Here is an 18,757-nt window from a genome sequence, read left to right as displayed (position 1 = left end):
TAGACGCATAAGATAATGCGACCAACTTTAACTGAGCCGTACTAAAAAATGATGATGTTGCAATCTCCCTTTTCTTTCCAGACTATATTCATTGCACATAGCACAAAAAGTATCAAGTTAGCTTTGTTGAGCCGCTGGTTCCTGTTTCCTATACACAGAGTCCGGGAAACGAAGGGAGTCAGCAACCCATGCAGCTAACTCATTAATGCTGCATAGTCTTGTAATCTCCATTTTGTTTCCAAGACTGCATGTATTCATTGCAGTATCATATATTAAACTCGAATACTTTTCGTATGCCGCTCACTAAAAGTGACGTCGTAGGCTTACCTGGCCTATAATTGATTTTCATACACATACCATTACGCATACCTAAAATAGCAACTCCCTTCTTTGCAGAATTGGGTGCACCCATAATATGCACCTATAGTCTTCTACCTGTGCTTCTTTTATAGCTACCTGTTTTCAACGCCCACTGCGTAATCCGGTATAGGCTGTCATACAGGGCTGTGACGAAGTACTATAGTCCGTGCTCAAGATTACAAGACCACAACCTGACCTATCGATCTCTCGTCAATAAATTTGAACCAAATACGTTATAATGAAGTGAAAATTGCAATATATGAAAAAGGTTCACAGTGCAGAACCTACCAAGGTTCTGTTGTGAACGCGAACCTCAAATTTTCCGAGGTTCACACACAGAACGCGAACGTGAACCTCACGTTCACACCATCCCTACTATATACCAATATTAATGTATATAGTCTAGGCCAGGGGTTCTCAGCCATTTGTTGGCTGTGGCCCATTTTACGTTTTGAAAATGTTCTGTGGCCCACCTCTTTTCAAGTCATAGTGCATTTCAATGTGTGGCAGGCTAATCGCCGCCGATATGGCTATTTCTCTATAGTATACGTATTTTCTTTTATTACTGTTAAGTGTTCATATTTAAATGTCGATTCGAGGGAACATGAAATCGCGACAAGCGCGACGAAAAATTTCAAGGTAAATAAATCCCCAACAGACAACCAACGAAATAATTATTAGCAACTCAGAGCTCTTCCAAATGTGTGTTAGGGGTGCGAAAGTTACGGCCCTGCAATATCGTATAACTCTTTCGTGCATCCTCTGTTCCACTCAACTCGCGAAACCCATAATGATCCAATCCCTGCATTCACTGTGTGATTGGGGGTTCAATTCCACTCTGGTGGGGAATACTATACCCATTCTGGGCCCGCTTCAAACAATTCTTTGATGAATGGGATACTACAGAGAAGAGGGGAATTTTTTTGAATATGCTATTAATACAATGTAGGCCTACCTAGTATATGTCTTGTACCTTTTGAAGTCGCGATGAAATAATATCAAATCCAATGATACCACCAATTCGTGTGACTCTCACATTATGTACAATGATTTCAAGGCCGGAAATTTTTAGACCGACGCCAAAGATTAATGTGCTATGCCTACTCCTCAATCCATTATGACCCAGCGGGAATACTTGGATATTTCAGCATTAACTTTCAGTTATTATATTATCGAAATTATTTTCGGTGCTGTTGGCCGGAGGTTGTCATTGCTGGGGGTACAAAAGCCGCCATGTCCCCACCCATTTCGACTTGTACATTCGTGACTCTATACGTACCACCAAGTCCCATCAGAGTTGGATGAAAAGCTTTTTGTAGCATACGTATAATTCGATAACTTTCACAAATTCTACAATTTTCCAAATAACTCTGTGGCCCACCCACATTGCCCCTGTGGCCCACTAGTGGGCCATGGCCCACCTTTTGAGAACCCCTGGTCTAGGCTTACCATATTTGGAAAATGCAAAAAGAGGACACTTTTTCAGAAATTTGCAAGATACAAAACCTGAGTAGAATTCCCAAAAACCGGTGAATTTTTCCCACTTTGCGGTCGGTTGACTAAAAAAAAAAAAAAAAAAAAAGGCCATCACTTCCGCTCAGAGCTCAAAAACACGTTTTTCACTCCACATTGCTTGGTGGATGACTAAAAAAAAAAAAAAAAAAAAAAAAAAAGGTCTTCAGTTCGCTCAGAGCTGAAATCACCGCTTTTCCTCCGAAATACCCGCCGGAGCTTCACTTCTGCGCTATTTTGCGGCATATCACTCGCAATTTCCTCTATATCTGACCTCAATTTTCAAAAAAGAGGACAAAATCTCAAAAAAGAGGACAAAATCTCAAAAAAGAGGATAAAAGGGCGTCCTCCGAGGACACTTTCAAAAAAGTCAAAAAAGAGGACGTATGGTAAGCCTAATATAGTCACTATACTATTCTTTGAAATTGCACCGAAATGTCTGTGCTGACCGTCCGACTAGGTCGAGTCATGCGCAAAGACATGGGTACAAGTCGATGTAAATGTAGTAGCAGTGCTGTGTTCACTATTCAGTTTCGAGGTAAAGTCGTGTGAAACTGTCTTTTTACAAGTCTGCTTGGTGATATCGAATGCTTCGCGTTCATAATATACGAATTTTCCTCACTTTTAACCGTTTCTGGTAGGATTTTCAAACAGTACCAGTACTAATTGACGAAATACCAATACAATTCTTCAAAAATACAATGACCTTCTGAGTCTTGATTCATATGACTTGGTCCGAGTCATGCACAATGCAAGTCGAGTCATTATCCGTATTTCAAGAAAATGACCCAAGTCAAGTCACAGAAAATCGAGTCATTACAACCCTGTATAGAAGCCACGAGGAAGCTACAAAATTCAAGCCGTTTCTATTTTCCCTCGACCGTAAACGCGAATCAAAATTCAAAAGAACCAATTTAATCCAGTATTCGTGAAACACAATCCGAGCAAAAAACAAACAGGAGCTTCTTCATATCCGAACATATTTTCTTGCAGGGTCCTTGGCTTTGTAATGGTCGTTGAAATCGAGTCGCTGACTCAAGTATCGGAGGTTCGGATCGGTCTGATGGTCGAGTTGCGACAGAAATTTCACCACCATGTCCTGGAGAGGTCGCAACCAAAATTAAACTCGAGAACTTATTGTAGATTAAAATACGTAAATATCTACTCAATTACGATTGATTGCGATTTCAAACTACAAAACGAAAGCTTACTAATTCCATTATAATTTAGCAAATTTTTGACATTTGCAATGCATACCCTCAGAATTGTGCAATATCTACATATGTTATTCTTTTTTTGCATTCTGAGTAAATAAAAAACAAATTTTTGAAAAACTTCCAGCGGTTCAAACAATTCAAAATTTTCTTGCAACTAGTTGCCGACGAACAGGCAAAAATCTTAAAAATCAATTTTCTGCGCTACAGTGGAACGATGAAAATGTCCAATCAACCAATTCTGAGACCGAGGATTGCAGGAATTCAACTGTATCGCTTTCAACCGAATGTTAAAAAAGATATGGACGAAAAAAGAATTCGGGGGGGGGGGGGCAGACTTAAAAATGAAAAAAATCCAAGTGGCATTCCGCTTCACCAAAAAAAAATGCAAAATTTACATTGGCTGAGATAAAATTGGATTTATAAATTGGGCTTCAATGCCCTACAGTTTATAAAATGTCGAGTGAGCAATAGGCATGTTCAAAAATAACTTTTTTTGTCAAATTTTTGGAACTTATTGATAAAATTGTTAGGTTGGCTACAGAAGTTTGAAAAATTTGAATTTCAAATTCTACTGTCTAGGCCTACACCATAAAATTGTTGAGATGCCTACAAAATCGATTAAAAACAAATTTGATGCAATTGCAACCCGTAGACGCGAAGTTAATTGAGTTCATCCATCAAAATTCTTGGATTACCCATAATTATCGCTATTTTCCGAAACTGCAGCAACTGCAATAACTTCACTTCTATAGGTTGGAAGTGAGCAAGAATTGTTATGCATTGTTATTGTAGAAAACTAACAATTTCCCGGGGTTGACAGTAAAATTTGAAAATTTAATTTTTTATACTAAATTCAAAAATTTCAAACTTCAGCAGCTTGACACCTACAGGCTGGAATTGAGGCAAATTTGGTGTGCGACGTTTTATTAGCCAACGTAACATTTTTATCAAATAGCCACAAGAATTTGAAGAAAAGAATTGTTTTTAACAACCTAGTGCGCAATGACTCAAGTGCAAATCGAGTCATTTTCCATTTTTTAAATAACGGCTCGATTCATTGAGTCAACAAAAAATTACCAGCCGAGATATGACTTGATTCATTACAACCCTGCATGATATTTAATTCTACAATATCACTGACCTGAAACGTCTGCGCGCATACGCTCAGCTGCGCTCGCATTTTGGGCAGCTGATCTTTGCGGAAATACTTTCGCCTCTGCTTCTCCTCGGCGTCCTCCAAACTGCCGTCGCTACAAACGCCTTTTTCCTCTTTCTCTATCATGCTGCGTTCGTGCGCGACCCTGTGGTTCGCTTCTTGCGACGCCTTCTCGTAAATATCACCCTAAAAACATTTTCACTTAGATTATCACTCAAGTGGTTAAAAACAAAGTACTCGGCTGACACTCGTCAGGGGTAATCGTCAGCAACTAGTAGAAAATTGGAAAGAACATTGTACATCAACACTCGTATCACAAAATATGATGTCACCAGTATGAAATTTAAAATAAGAGAGCGTTCAATGGACTATTTTTAGATGCTACCCGAACTCCTGGTGTATCTTCAATTTGGATTTTGAATAGTATGAATTAGTCGAGGGATAAGTTTGTGTCACTATTACGAGTGAAATTGTCATGGCAACAGGGCAAACTAACCCATGCATCACGGCAAGTGAATATTTTTCGAAAGTTGTATCTTTTCAAAAGTAGCTGCCACCGATTACCTACTAAAAGTACGCGACCCATTGACCAAATCTCCTTCAAAAAACGAATACCTTTACTCGAGTAATTACGAGACATTGCATGTTCTACTTTCACTCCATTTACTTTCTAACATTGCTACTTGTACTTGTTACTGAGTAGAAATGTACAGCGTTTCTTCTACTTCTACACCAACGTTGGCAACTTGCCCATAAAAAACTCACACAAAACGCAAAGCACAGAAACGCACTTGCAGTTTTTCGAATTTCACAATCTGGTCAAATATGGAACGCAGTTGCGTGAGCAGACTTTGCGAGCCGCTGTCGAGCAGGCATCTTTTCATGATCGCTTCCAGAAATTGGCGGTGAGCTACAATGATTTCGTCAAGATCTTTCGCGTGCTTCACTTCTTTCATAAGGTCGGCCCACGAGCAATCCAAAACCTGCGCGTGAAACAAATGATGTAGGCAGAAAAAAAATTGCCAAATATTCAATAAGTTCAAGGCAGGTTGGTACAAATTACTGGATTTTCAAAATGCACAACTCGAACTAGAACCATTCCCTTTTCAAAGCCCGCAACTCGTAACTAAAACTAGAAGCTAGAGCTACTCACTTTTAAAAAATCGCACAACGATTCACACCAAACGACGACAAGTGTTTCATTGTTTTCTAGTTGTTGCACAATTAAATTTTTTTTAAATGCGCAACTATAACTGGAAGAGCTACTATGGTTTTCTAAAACTCGTACCTAGAACTAGAACAACTGACTAGATTCGATTCCGAAGCAACTTATCATTTTTTATCGAGCTAACTCAGCTAAGCAATATGGGAGATAGAATCGGCAATAAAACAAGATACAATTTTTTAGTTTGAAATGGTGGGGTTTCGACCCCCAAACCCCACCTCCTGGTTACACCACTGTTAGTAGCGATGATTCTGAGGCAATGAATGAATTGGGTCAATATTAGATAACATACATATTTGTTTAAATATATAGACCAATATTGCATACTAGCATTATACACAATCAAATTTGATGGAAATAATGTCTTCAAAAATTTATGACGCGATATTATGCATTTTATTAAGCCAAGTTGAATAAATCTGCTCAAAAATACTCCACTTTACGTAAATGTTTTCGAAAAATTTTCGGGCTACAGAAACTATCGCCATCTTTGCGCGAACAGAATTGCCACTGACCTCAAATGCTATGTAGTATTGGATCTGATGCACGAGGTGAACCATCTGGGCGGCGAGCGTGTGACAGGCGTGCAGGACCGACGACATTTCTCGCAAACGAGACAGCCTTGAAATAGCAACATATCAATACGCGAAAGTTATTCTACGAATCTGAATTGGACAACTAGAATTAGAATGATAGCTACCTATTATTTTCCAGATCAGATGACTGAATTCACAAAAAATTTCAAATTGTATTCCATTCCGAATTAGAAATCCAACGCAAATCATGTTCACTTCACATAACAAAGCACGAAAATGGCAGATTTCAGTACCGTACACGGAGCTTGAATCGCCTTGCACGATACAGTTCTCCTGTAGCATGTTCGGGAAAAGCAGAAATTATATAAAAATGAGAACGTAGAAACACTTAACAAATTAAGATTATAATTAGATCACGGTACCGGCATTTTCTCTAAATAGTCTAATTATCTAGTTGTCCAAGTATCCTACAAATTGACATACTTGTTTGACTGCTCCATAGTCTCGGTCCACATCTGCGCCAGGTTATGTTCCATCCTTTTAGCTCTCCAAAGGAAGTTAAAAATCCTCAAATAAAGCAGCATAATCTCCGGAGTGACCACCGTATTCAAAGGCTGATCGACGTGATAATCCAAACTAAATACGTCCCATCCTGTGTCGCCGGGGTTGATTTCGAGCAAACGAATATCCAATCTCGATTGTACGTCTTGTTCTTCAAACTGCGCGTTAGTTGCACGGAGCGCCGTTTCAACCAAACCGTTCAAATTGTGACGATATAATTGACTCGCTGGTTTCGCCAGATCATCATGCACCAAATCCAGTAAATGTCTCACAAAATCTCCTTGACCTAACAGCAAGAATTTACGAATAGCACCCAGATGTGTCAACAGTTGATACCTCGTGTTTAGCACGTTAAGGAGGGCGCTGCTTGTGGCCACGTAAGCTTCGTCAACTCTTTCCTGCAATTCATTACCAAAATTTAACGTACTGTCCAAAAACATGTCTTCGGAAAGTTGAAATTCTTGCTTATTCTTGATGTTGATATCAGTGCGATCGTGACACACTAGTCTGAGAAAGTTCAATGATTTCCCGACAAGTAAAATCTTGCGAGCTTGTGTTTCTGTGATGAAAGGTGGTACCATGGACTGGCGCAAATGATATTTATCAAACCAGAGCCTATCCCCACCCACAACAGGGTCCATATCCACAAAAAACTCATGGTAAGTATCCTGCAGTTCCCCGTGATATATCCAACGGCTGAGTATGAAAAATATAGGCTGAGTAACGATAACCAGCAATCTTTTTGTGAGTAATCTCATGTTTACATCACCCGTTTGCATAAAAGCATGTACTGTTGATGCGAGAGCCCCGCCTTTTTTATCTCTACAATTATCTACCAACATGCAAATCCATTTTAGACGTTCTTTCGGTTCTGAAACCCAGTCTGAAAGTTTTGTTAAAGTCATGCGATCTTCGCGCCCAATCCCTTGGTCTTCTTCATGCAGTTGCGATTGCAAAACTGTAAGAAATCGGTAATATTCGCGCAATTCTTGAACTAACGCCGCACAAAATGCTTGTCCTACCAGCCCAAACGCGAGATCTTTTGTATGCTTGTCAATATATTTACGGATTCTGTTGTGCAACCATCCTAGCTCGCAAAGCCTATGGATGGAGTGAATATTTCTTTTGCTAACATTGGCGCTTTGGCTTAATCGAAAACCATCTTCACGTGTGCTGTATTTGATATGGTCGGTCTCGACTCCTTGGACTACAACTATGATTTCACGTAATATATCTGAATCGGCCGTGTGAGATCTTGATTGTGATGACACAGTTGATACAGGAGCTGGTTTGCTGACGTTAGAAGCTGAACGTTGGTAACTTGGAGTCACAGACCATGCTAGTCTAGATCCTAACGACATGCTCGGAATATCGCTCGAAAACGATTCAGGAGTATTTCGTGATAATCGGGTTGATTTTAAAGTACTCGGTGCGATACTGCTGTTACTTTGAAAATTATCGCTCGCATTTTGAGGTACTGGGGTAGATGATGATAATACACCTTGTCTGAACGACAATGTCCCTTTTGAGTATTTGTTTCCATGTTCTTTCGATAAACATTTCAGAAAATGCAGTAAAGACCAAAGATTTTGTATTCGTCCGGTGGAGGAAAGTTTTCGGTGCAATTCGCTGATTTTTGCTGCGTCACCTTGTCTGCCTTTTGACGCCAAATCTTTCTTGATGCGGTTTAAAACCGATTTTTCGTCACTGTTTGGAATTGGGGAATCTCCGAGATCCGATAGCACCAAAAGTGCGTGCGACTTGAGTCTGTTCGCACGTGAAGGCGAGTCGCGACTCAGTTTTAGACAGAGCTCGTGGATGAGTGCTTCTGCAGTTGGCTGCTTTTGTGGCATTGTGATGCAATAAATTCAAATTGGTTCTTGCGAACAATTTGATAGCCTGATACCTATTAATCTAAAATAAATGAAATTTTTGATCAACAGACAGCAGCTGTACCTGCGTGAATTGATTGTCAATCGAGAATGAAGCTTAGAGTCAATTCGAGTATTGCTCATAAGGACTGGGCAAATTCAAGTGACTTGGTGATTCAATTCTGAATCGAGTATGTCGGAACAGTATGAATAATGCGGAAAGTTCAAATATGTGGTCCCTTTTATGTGACCATTCAAAGAATACTGGCTATAGCGTATAGCCTGGTTAACTTACTTTGAGATAAGGAAAAGATGACACTTTTTACAAATCACAAAATTTATATTATTGGACGAGAAAACGGGTAATTTGAAAATCTTTACAGCAAATACTGTAAGTGTAGCGTTTACTAAAAAATAAAAAAAGGTAATTTTACAAATTCAATTACCAAAAAGACCCGGATTCCAGATTTTGCGTCATTTATGGAGTTTTTCATAGTTATGCCTGTACCAGACTGGAATCAGTGGTTGTTTTTGACAACATGTTGTGCGTGACAGATATCACCAAAAACCGCAGACATCGAGGTCATATAAAGGTCACGCTTCGTTTAGAGCGCAGATATCACGTCTTAAGCATGTCTAGGTCGATTCAGTGCGCAGATATCAGGTCCGGACCATGCCTGGGGGAATTTTGTGCGCAGATATCAGCTCCGGAGCATGTCCGAATACAAATAGTGCACAGATATCAGGTCCGGACCATGCCTGGGGGAATTTTGTGCGCAGATATCAGCTCCGGAGCATGTCCGAATACAAATAGTGCACAGATATCAGGTCCGGACCATGCCTGGGGGAATTTTGTGCGCAGATATCAGCTCCGGAGCATGTCCGAATACAGATAGTGCGCAGATATCAGGTCTGGACCATACCTGGATTCTTTTGGTGCGCAGATGTCAGGTCCGGACCATGCCTGGGGGAATTTTGTGCGCAGATATCAGCTCTGGAGCATGTCCGGATACAAATAGTGCGCAGATATCAGGTCTGGACCATGCCTGGGCTCTTTTGGTGCGCAGATATCAGCTCCGGAGCATGTCCGAATACAAATAGTGCGCAGATATCAGGTCTGGACCATACCTGGGCTCTTTTGGTTTTTGGTGCATCCAAACTCAGGTCAGCTAAGTTTCTCCTAAATTCATTTCTCGCCCAGCGAATCTGGGAAATATCGGCTTCAACAGTAGCCGTTGAGGGAAAGAATGTTGCCAGTCATCCACAAAAGGTTTTCAGAGCTTCAAAATCTTTGGAGGGCCGAACCGACTTCCATGCATCATGAAAAGAGATCACTTCGCCAGTGCCATCGATCTCATCGCGGAAAGAATTTTCTTCCCGATCCTTTTCCAGGAGTTTCCTGTGTTGTCTCTCAACACATTCTATTTAGTAGCCCGACTATCATTTCTCCTTCAGTCTACCGATATATTTTCGGAGGACTTTTGTCACTTCAGGTGGCTTTAATATTACCAACTCCCATGGAAGAGTCCTGGGAAGGTTCACTTGTTTAAGAACATTGACGCAACAAGACTGTCTGGCAAAACGAGACTATGCAGCTCAGAAATAGCCAGACAGTTTGTTGGGTCACAATGTTCAACTCGATCACAATGCAAAAATCGTGGTTGATTTTGGAGGTTCCAGTTCCATGAGCAGAATATAATTTATATTTTAATAATCAGCACTGCAGCAGCTTCTCATTGATACCCGTTTTATCAAATTTAGCGCTCGACAAGCCGGTCAAAAATGGTCGTAAAATTGCCTTTGGACAAATGGAAAGTATGACGTAAACCAAATGCACTCAGCCGTTCAATCTCGCTGTGCCCACACCATTTAGGACACCATGCTTTCACCCCTAATGGGTGGGCAGGACCCAGATTAAGAAACCTGCCTTTCACAAACGCTCTTCTCGCTTGTAACGCGGTCCTGTTAACACAACACCATGAACAAAATACACTATTTGGCAGGCCGTGTTATTTTTGGCAGTTTTGGCATCTGGTTCCTGAAATGCCAAAAATAACACGGCCTGGTCATGACCGTCCAGTTTTACAGTCCACCATAGCCGCACGAAACTGGAGTGCTCACTGACTGGACAACCAACCTGTAAGCAGACAACTATACCACCCTTTGCACCGGGATTGTTGAGTGACTTTGCTGCTGGGCTGCTGAATGTTTTGAAAGTCACGCTTCATCGATTAGACATATGGCTCTTCTATTTATTGTATAAAATCAGCTTGGCAGAATGCTTATAGACAATTTTGAGTGAGTTTAAATGAATGAAAGAGTATGGGGGGTGAATTTCTACGAAAATGGGGGATTTGAAATCGTATTTCAACATACTTCTAATTTGAAATCAGACAAGAGCAATACATTTTTGAAAAGAACTAGTTTCATACTTCAAGATTCTGCAATAAAAAAAAATTGGAAAATTTTGTGATTCCAGCTGCACCTTAGGGCCTTAACGAGACATTCGGCTTCTTTTACAGTATTTACACATTAAATTCGAAACGAAGAGTGTCGAACTGATATATCACACAGTTGATATCAAATCATATCGCCTCCAAAAAGCCACGACACGAACTCACAATACAGACGCACAGTGTCTAAATTCAAGAGTTGTTTTCCTATATCCGGATTGAAATACACTCCACAAACACACACCAAACGGCGTCGACAATAGGAAATTGTCATCGGGACACGGCGCGTAACAATCCACTTGACGTAATTGCTGACTCAGTATCAAAACGACAAAGGTTGTCAGAGTACTTATTAGTACAAGGTGACCACCACAGTCGGAAAACTACAACATTTTCTGCTTTTCAGAATCAGATTGGAATTTGAACAACTGCACAGGTTTTCATTCAAACTAGCCTGCAAGTACTGAATTCGCAGAAACTGTAAAATTGATTTCAATACCGATTTATGAAGATAAGCACAGCACAGAACTGTTTTCTAAACTTCAGAATCTAGAGCACAATTTCCAGAAAACCCGGATGAATTTGACTGTTTTCTACTTCTAAATCCTATTCCGTGTGCAAAAGTAATGCGTATTATATTGCCACTTGCATCGTCATGACAATGGGAATGTGACTTCTCAGTTTTAAAGGAGAGACTTGGAATAGACGACAAAATGCGTGGAACTCTATTTTAGGGGTTCTTCTAGTACAGTGGTTCTTAACCTTTTTTCTTCCAGCGCCCCCTTTCAGGCCCCTCAAAACACTTAGGTCTTGAGCTCACATAGGGTGATCAACCGACCCCCCTTCCCGTTGTTCGCTTCTGCCACGAAATCAGGATCACCGTCTAGTTAGCCAGCGTGGAGCGCGAAAATTTTCGATAATTCAAAATAAAATAGGTCAATAAGATCGGGAATTGCATATATATTGCTATCAATTACTTGTCCTCTCTGCTCACGTAATTATATTTACCGGTAGAGCTGAGTGAGGTGTCTTGGAAACTGTAGGGCCCGTAAATAATAATTAAACATATTTGGACTGGCGGACCCGTTGGTACGACTTCGTTACATGATGTTATTTCGTGACCTCCAGTCTGCTATATCAAAAATATAGAATCGCCCAAACGTACTAAACTAAAAGATGCACACGATTTCAAATTTGTAGTTCTTCACTGGCGTATATATCTTCCCTGCGGGATGGTATAGCCTATATTCGTCACGTGAGGTTCAGATTGCCAAGACAGGAATATTCGGCGAGAATACCGAGCGAGATAATGTAATGGTTTTGCGTCCGGCTTCTCGATCGGTAGGTCGTGGGTTCGATACCCGGCCGGGTCAGACCAAAGACTCGAAAACTGGTATCCGCGGCTATCCTGCTAGGCGCTCAGCAATCACGGATAGCATGGAGGAGAAAAATAAACGGGGGTGCAGACTAGATGACCTTACTATAAAGGCCGTATCGCATCTCCGTGGTCAAAGCATCTCAATCTCTCTCTCTCGGCGCCAGTCATTTAGGCGCCTATGGTCAATTACACCTATATGTGTTTTGTATATACATAACGAAGTTTCCGGTCAGCGTAAGGGCAGTCCTTTTCGGCCTAAATTTTCTCGCTGTCGATCGTTCTGGCACACTTCTTGGAGTCGCATGTTATATGGCCTAAAACTTTATACGTCTCCGTGCGTCGTGACGCGGTAATGGCCAACGCCGATATGTACATTTCTATAAATCTTGCTTATTTTATCTTGGTGGAAGAGTATCCAATAATAAAGGTACTTGGAAACTTGAAATTGCGCGCAGCGCGAAATTTTTTTGAAAAAGTTGCATAAAATACTCTATAATTCATGTTAATTCACTAAATAATTTTGGGCCCCCTTCGAGCTCGTTGGGGGACTTGGGGTACGGCAGTTACGGTCCTGTCAATACCTATATCTATAGGTAGGCTACTGCTCGTTCAACTCGAAAGGTAGGGCACATTGCATTGAAACAGCAGCTACGTAATCTTAGCAGTCTACTCACAACTTTCCTGCAATTCTAATTGAAAACTCCAGACTCCAAGCCAAGCAAGAGTATTTTATAAATATGATTTTTTTTCATAAATCGATTTCTCAATATTTCTATGGGGGCCGCAGAAAGGCTAGCTGGGGGCCGCGGTTGGGAATCACTGCTCTTAACCCTTTTAAAATCTCAAGTTGAACAACTTCATATGATTATAACTTAATTTGTGTTCGTCCCAGAGCAGTGGTTCGCAACTTTTTTTTAGACACGCCCCCCTTTAGGATAGTGAAAAATTCCGCGCCCTCGTATCGTCATATTACAAGATCCAACCGGGATGCTAGCAACCCTAACAGATTGTTTGATGGCATGGAAGGTTATGATGACTGTTGATGAGAGAATTCAAAAATAAGAAACTGGGTCTATATATAGAGAAACACGCGTGAATTGGAGGTAAATCGCGCATAGCGCGAAAAAAAAATCATTTGACCGATTCTTCGCGCCCCCTTAAGATGCTTTCACGCCCCCCCCCCCCTAACGGGGGCGCGCCCCCCAGGTTGAGAACCCTTGTCCTAGAGGCCTCATATTGATTTGTACGAAAAGCTTGCAATCTTCTGCTTTATATGATCCCTAATTCGAGGTATAAGGCATGACAATTTTCGCAGCTAACGCCAAAAAGTCCACCTCGTCGTCATAAGTGCTTCTAAAAGCGCTGGTGAATAAATTGTGACTTTCGTTTTCCAGCAGCGCGTGGGAATTCAAAAATCCAAATATATCATTTAAGTGGTGAATGCCGGTAAACCTAGTTTCAGCTTCAAGTTTAAATCTGTCCTATGCTTGAAACATGCATCGTCTAAATTCTGCAACAACACTGAGGCCAGCATCTTCTTGTTGTTCGCCAGGCATTCTCCTTTTTCTGCGAACTCTCCGAACAATCGGCCGTGACGGCTATTTCGTAGTGATTCCATCGCCATGTTAACATATTAATTCGTGTTTTCGGAATCAGCGCGACACTAGCTTTCGATTGAGACCTGTTTGATAAAATTTTAGCTGACGGGACGCCAGCTATAGGACTACCAAGCACTCTTCTTTTAGCCGGCTGTCTACACGCCGCGCGAGATAGTGTAATGGTGATGCGTCCGGCTTCTTGAGCAGTAGGTTGTGGGCCCGATCCCCGGCCGGGTCAGACCGAAGACTCGAAAACTGGTATCCGCGGTTATCCCGCTAGACGCCAAGCAATCACGGAGGAGAAAAAAACGGGGTGCAGACTAGATGACCTTACTATAAAGTCCTTATCGCATCTCCGTCGTCAAAGCATCACGATGATGCAGGCATCTCTCTCACTGTGCAGCCTCATTTTGCCGTCCCCTTGGAGCCTGCCGCCCCTGGCGCAGAGCCAGAACCGCCAGGTGGCTGCTACGCCACTGGGTGCAATCCCTAATTAAGATTTCAAGGCGTTCGATAGGCCCGGTTACATTAATTATCCAAGATATCAATTCATTAAGGTTGAGTAGGCGACGGGATAGCGTCGTTGTTCAACTGCGTGTGGCCAATTAATCTCAATATTGAATTCATGCGGCCCGCGCGTCCTCTACGAAATTTGAAAAGTGGTGTAACAGACCCCTGTTGTCGTTCAACCATGAAATGTATATATCTCGTAACCGAGAGACATCCTGTTCTAGAGTAATTTGCCTCTAGTATAAAACTACTGATTCTCTCGGATCAGTAGACTCATTTGCTAAACCTACTTCTAACAACGTCTGAAATATATTCGTATGTCTTGCGTATATCGGCGTCTTAAGAAGATCTCACCAGGATACAGTACAGGACTCCAGGTTAAGTAGTCAGCCGCTAAACCTATAATACTTTGGTTAGCTATACTTCTACTCACCAGGACATCTACTCAAGTATTGTTGCAGTGGCCTGCGATCCGTTCTGAGTTGGCGACCCCTGGCATAAGCGGTGCCTTGCCTAGAAGTGAGCCGTGAATAAATATCAGCCTGGTGCAAATGACCATTGTAGTCGACAAAAATCATGATAACCAGACGGCATTATGGTCGAGTGCATCGCAAATGCCGATCTGCAAGTCTTCTCGCTTCGACGAATTTACGCATAAGCTGCACTCTCGCAACGCTGCGCATACACGTGTATAATGACATACAGTCTCTAAAATTTGACGTAGTAAGCAAGTAGTGTGGAATCTCGGCAGACTGGAGCCGCGGGCCACATTATCATGTAAGACGGAAAACTATCCGCGGGCCGGACAAAATCCCTTCGCGGGCCGTATCGCGGGCCGCGCGTTCGGAAAAGCGACGCGACGAGTTGTAGCTACACTGTGAAAAAAAGCCCTCTCTCATGTACTGTGCACACGAGAGAAGACGCGAGAAAAATGCCATCATATGTATCGGTCATGTCATTGCGCAAGAGCGTGCTACAAATTAGCTAGTGCTCCCGACCGACGAAATATTGAAATGCATCGAGAGGGGTTTCGCGTAAATGGAAGGGGTTTCGCGCTTCAAAAGTCGGGGGTTCCGACCAAATCTACTTTAAGTAATTACTAGAGCATATTTCAGAACTTCATTCTCGACTTCAATTTCAAATAGATTTGACACACCTTATAACTTGTTACATCTACGTGTGTATAAATTCATGACATTACTTCAACTTCAGTACAAAGGATGATTACTTTGACCACCTCTGGTTTCCATATAGTGTGTTCAACGTTTTTACCTTCGATTGCTTTCTGAGTTTTTCCCGAGCATGGCGCAGCACCAATTTTGTAGAGTAAAAGCAAAGCAGATGTTTGCCGATGGCAGAATTAATGGCCTTTGTTTTCAGAAAACCGACATTCACAGGCCAATACCTTCGCTGGAATTCATTTAGTCCTCGGCGCAGAAAAATTAACCTCATAGGCACACTCGTGCATAGAGCGTTGATGATATGTTCGGGTAACAAACTGAGTTTAGAACTTGACTACATCCGAAAAATCTTACTTGATAACGGTTACCCTGAACACGTCATCAGCCGCGGCATGGAGAGGAAATTAACGCAATTCAACGCAGAAAAACGAACAGAGCCCACCGCACGAACAATAAAATATGTTTATATCCATCTACCTTGGATTGGCCCCATTTCCACCCGCTTTGAAAAACAATTGATTTCTGCTGTCGGTAAATGCGAAACTAGGAAGCAGTGCTTCATTTAACAACCGCCAGGTAGTACTTATGGCATCAAAATTTTCAGCCGTTACGTAATCTACGCAGGCGGACCTATTTCGATTCTCGCCTGTAGCCGAAGCATCAGAGGTTAATTTGTGTTCCTTCCCCCATGTTTGACTATTTCTTACGGCGTCAAGACGCCCGAAGAAAGACTCCACAAAAGATTATATGTGATGTCGAGCAGAAAAAAAACAAATAATAACGTTTAACGAAGACAGCCTATCCCACACTGTTACATCGGCCAATTGGCTTTAGTCGTTGTTTGATTAAAATACCATAATAGGTAAATGCAACATCTTCTTGCCGGTTAACTATATCCAGGCCGTGTTATTTTTGGCATATGCCAAAACTGCCGAAAATAACTTATTTTTGGCATTTTTCGATTTTTATTTTTGGCAGTTTTGGCATCGCCCTCTAAATAGATGGTTTCAGCCTCGAATTAGTCACAAAAACGCTTTATTTGGGCTAGTTTGTCAAAAGACACCACAAAATGTGCAGCATCCACTCATAATCAGTGCCAACATACAATAAGAAGAAGAAAAAACTTAACGATTTCATTGGTTATTAATATCAAACGAAACAACAAAATGTGCTGTATCCATCGGAATCGGTGCCAATACGCAAAAAAAAACAAAATAAGCCTAACAAACACGCTCAACAGCTGATTGTCACAGCCGTTGAATAGACTTAAATCGTTTGTACTGTAACAGTGCTTACAAAATCAGGTCATCTAAGTTTCAATTCATTTCTCGCACAACGAATCTGGGAAATATCGGCTTCAACAGTAGCCGTTGAGGGAAAGAATGTTGCCAGTCATCCATAAACGGTTTTTAGAGCTTTAAAATCTTTGGAGGGCCGAACCGGCTTCCATGCAACATGAAAAGAGATCACTTCGCCAGTGCCATCGACTCATCGCGGAAGAAATTTTCTTCCCGATCCTATTCCAGGAGTTTCCTGTGTTGTCTCTCAACAGTCAACACATTCTATTTAGTAGCTCCTTCAGTCTACCGATATATTTTCGGAGGACTTTTGTCACTTCAGGTGTCGTTAATATTACCAACTCGCATGGGAGAGTCCTGGAGTCCTGTCTGGCAAAACGAGACTATGCAGCTCAGAAATAGCCAGACAGTTTGTTGCGTCACAATGTTCAACTTGATCAAAATGCAAAAATCGTGGTTGATTTTGGGGGTTCCAGTTCCATGAGCAGAATATAATTTCTATTTTAATAATCAGTACTGCAGCAGCTTCTCGTTGATACCCGTTTTATCAAATTTAGCGCTCCAAAAGCCGGTCAAAAATGGTCGTAAAATTGCCTTTGGACAAATAGAAAGCATTACGTAAACCAAATGCATTCAGCCGTTCAATCTCGCTGTGCCCACACAATTTAGGACACCATGCTTTCACCCCTAATGGGTGGGCTGGACCTAGATTAAGAAACCTGCCTTTCACAAACGCTCTTCTCGCTTGTAACGCGGCCCTATTAACGCAACACCATCAACGAAATACACTATTTGGCAGGCCGTGTTATTTTTGGCATATGCCAAAAATTGCTTATTTTTGGCATTTTCAAATTTTTATTTTTGGCAGTTTTGGCATCTGGCTCCTGAAATGCCAAAAATAACACGGCCTGACTATATCGCATTGCACAGTATGTGTCTTGAGCACATCAGAATATAAATGATTACGATTATTGCGATCATCGTCATGTTCGTGTTTGGTATAGGTCGACTGTAATGCCGCAATTTATAAGTTATTCAATAAACAATAAAAACAAAAAAATGCAATAGCGTTGCTTCTGTTTCGGACATTATATATATTCGCAAAACTATTTCATCGTATGGTTTTACGTAGCCTACTTATTGAAGATCAAAACGCACGATTTTGCGTCAAATACGACTTTTCGTCAAATTCGATTTTCGTTCAGATTCAATCGACAATTAGGACACCCAAAATGTAACGGCGTGCTCTCTACTTCGGATATGTTATACATTGGGATAAGTATTACATCAGGATATTAACGATAATATCAAAAAGTTGAGAAATTGCGTACTTTTTGAGGATCAAAATGCATGATTTTGCGTCAAATACGAATTTTCGTCCAATTCGATTTTCGTTCAGATTCAATCGACAATTAGGACACCCAAAATGTAACGGCGTGCCCTCTGCTTCGGATATGTTATACATTGGGTTAAGTATTGAATCATGATATGAATGACAATAGCAAAAAGTTGAGAAATTGCGTACTTTTCGAGGATCAAAATGCATAATTTTGCGTCAAATACGAATTTTCGTCCAATTCGATTTTCGGTCAGTTTCAATCGACAATTAAGACACCCAAAATGTAACGGCGTGCCCTCCGCTTCGGATATGTTATACATTGGAATAAGTATTACACCATGGTATTAACGATAATATCTGTTATAAGTTATAACATCATGATATAACAATTTCTGTTTTACCATGCTATGTCCTGTCCTGCTTTGTCATCTTCGTCGCTAATTTTTGTCAGCAACTCCCCTCGAATCAATGAGTTTCAGACGGATTAATATGCAAATTGAAAATGTAGTTTCGAAACGCGTATTTTGTAAAGAATACTCGATGTAGATATGGGATTGTAGAA

General features: G+C 41.2%; 1 protein-coding gene and 1 long non-coding RNA gene across 2 annotated transcripts in view; one reads left to right on the top strand and one right to left on the bottom strand.

Moving 5' to 3' along the window:
• The window catches only part of LOC145459648 (uncharacterized), a 333,482-nt gene that overhangs the window by 271,903 nt on the left and 42,822 nt on the right, over positions 1-18,757 (top strand). The gene's annotated exons all lie outside the window — the stretch shown is intronic.
• The window catches only part of LOC145459627 (gamma-tubulin complex component 3 homolog), a 106,812-nt gene continuing 90,826 nt past the window's right edge, over positions 2,772-18,757 (bottom strand). Inside the window, exons 2-6 of the mRNA XM_080338199.1 lie at positions 6,490-8,481; positions 5,986-6,091; positions 5,037-5,228; positions 4,231-4,431; positions 2,772-2,971 (exon numbers count right to left, since the gene is read on the bottom strand). Coding sequence (XP_080194325.1) covers positions 2,840-2,971; positions 4,231-4,431; positions 5,037-5,228; positions 5,986-6,091; positions 6,490-8,420 — 2,562 coding nt within the window. The 5' untranslated portion in view covers positions 8,421-8,481 and the 3' untranslated portion in view covers positions 2,772-2,839. The remainder of the gene's footprint in view (positions 2,972-4,230; positions 4,432-5,036; positions 5,229-5,985; positions 6,092-6,489; positions 8,482-18,757) is intronic.

The sequence above is a fragment of the Botryllus schlosseri genome, unplaced genomic scaffold (assembly GCF_051294905.1).
Source record: "Botryllus schlosseri isolate E-star unplaced genomic scaffold, Bs_hap1 Bs17a, whole genome shotgun sequence".
Classification (NCBI taxonomy): domain Eukaryota; kingdom Metazoa; phylum Chordata; class Ascidiacea; order Stolidobranchia; family Styelidae; genus Botryllus; species Botryllus schlosseri.
The sequence above is the reverse complement of the archived record's forward strand: the minus strand, read 5'-3'. Positions and strand labels throughout refer to the sequence as shown.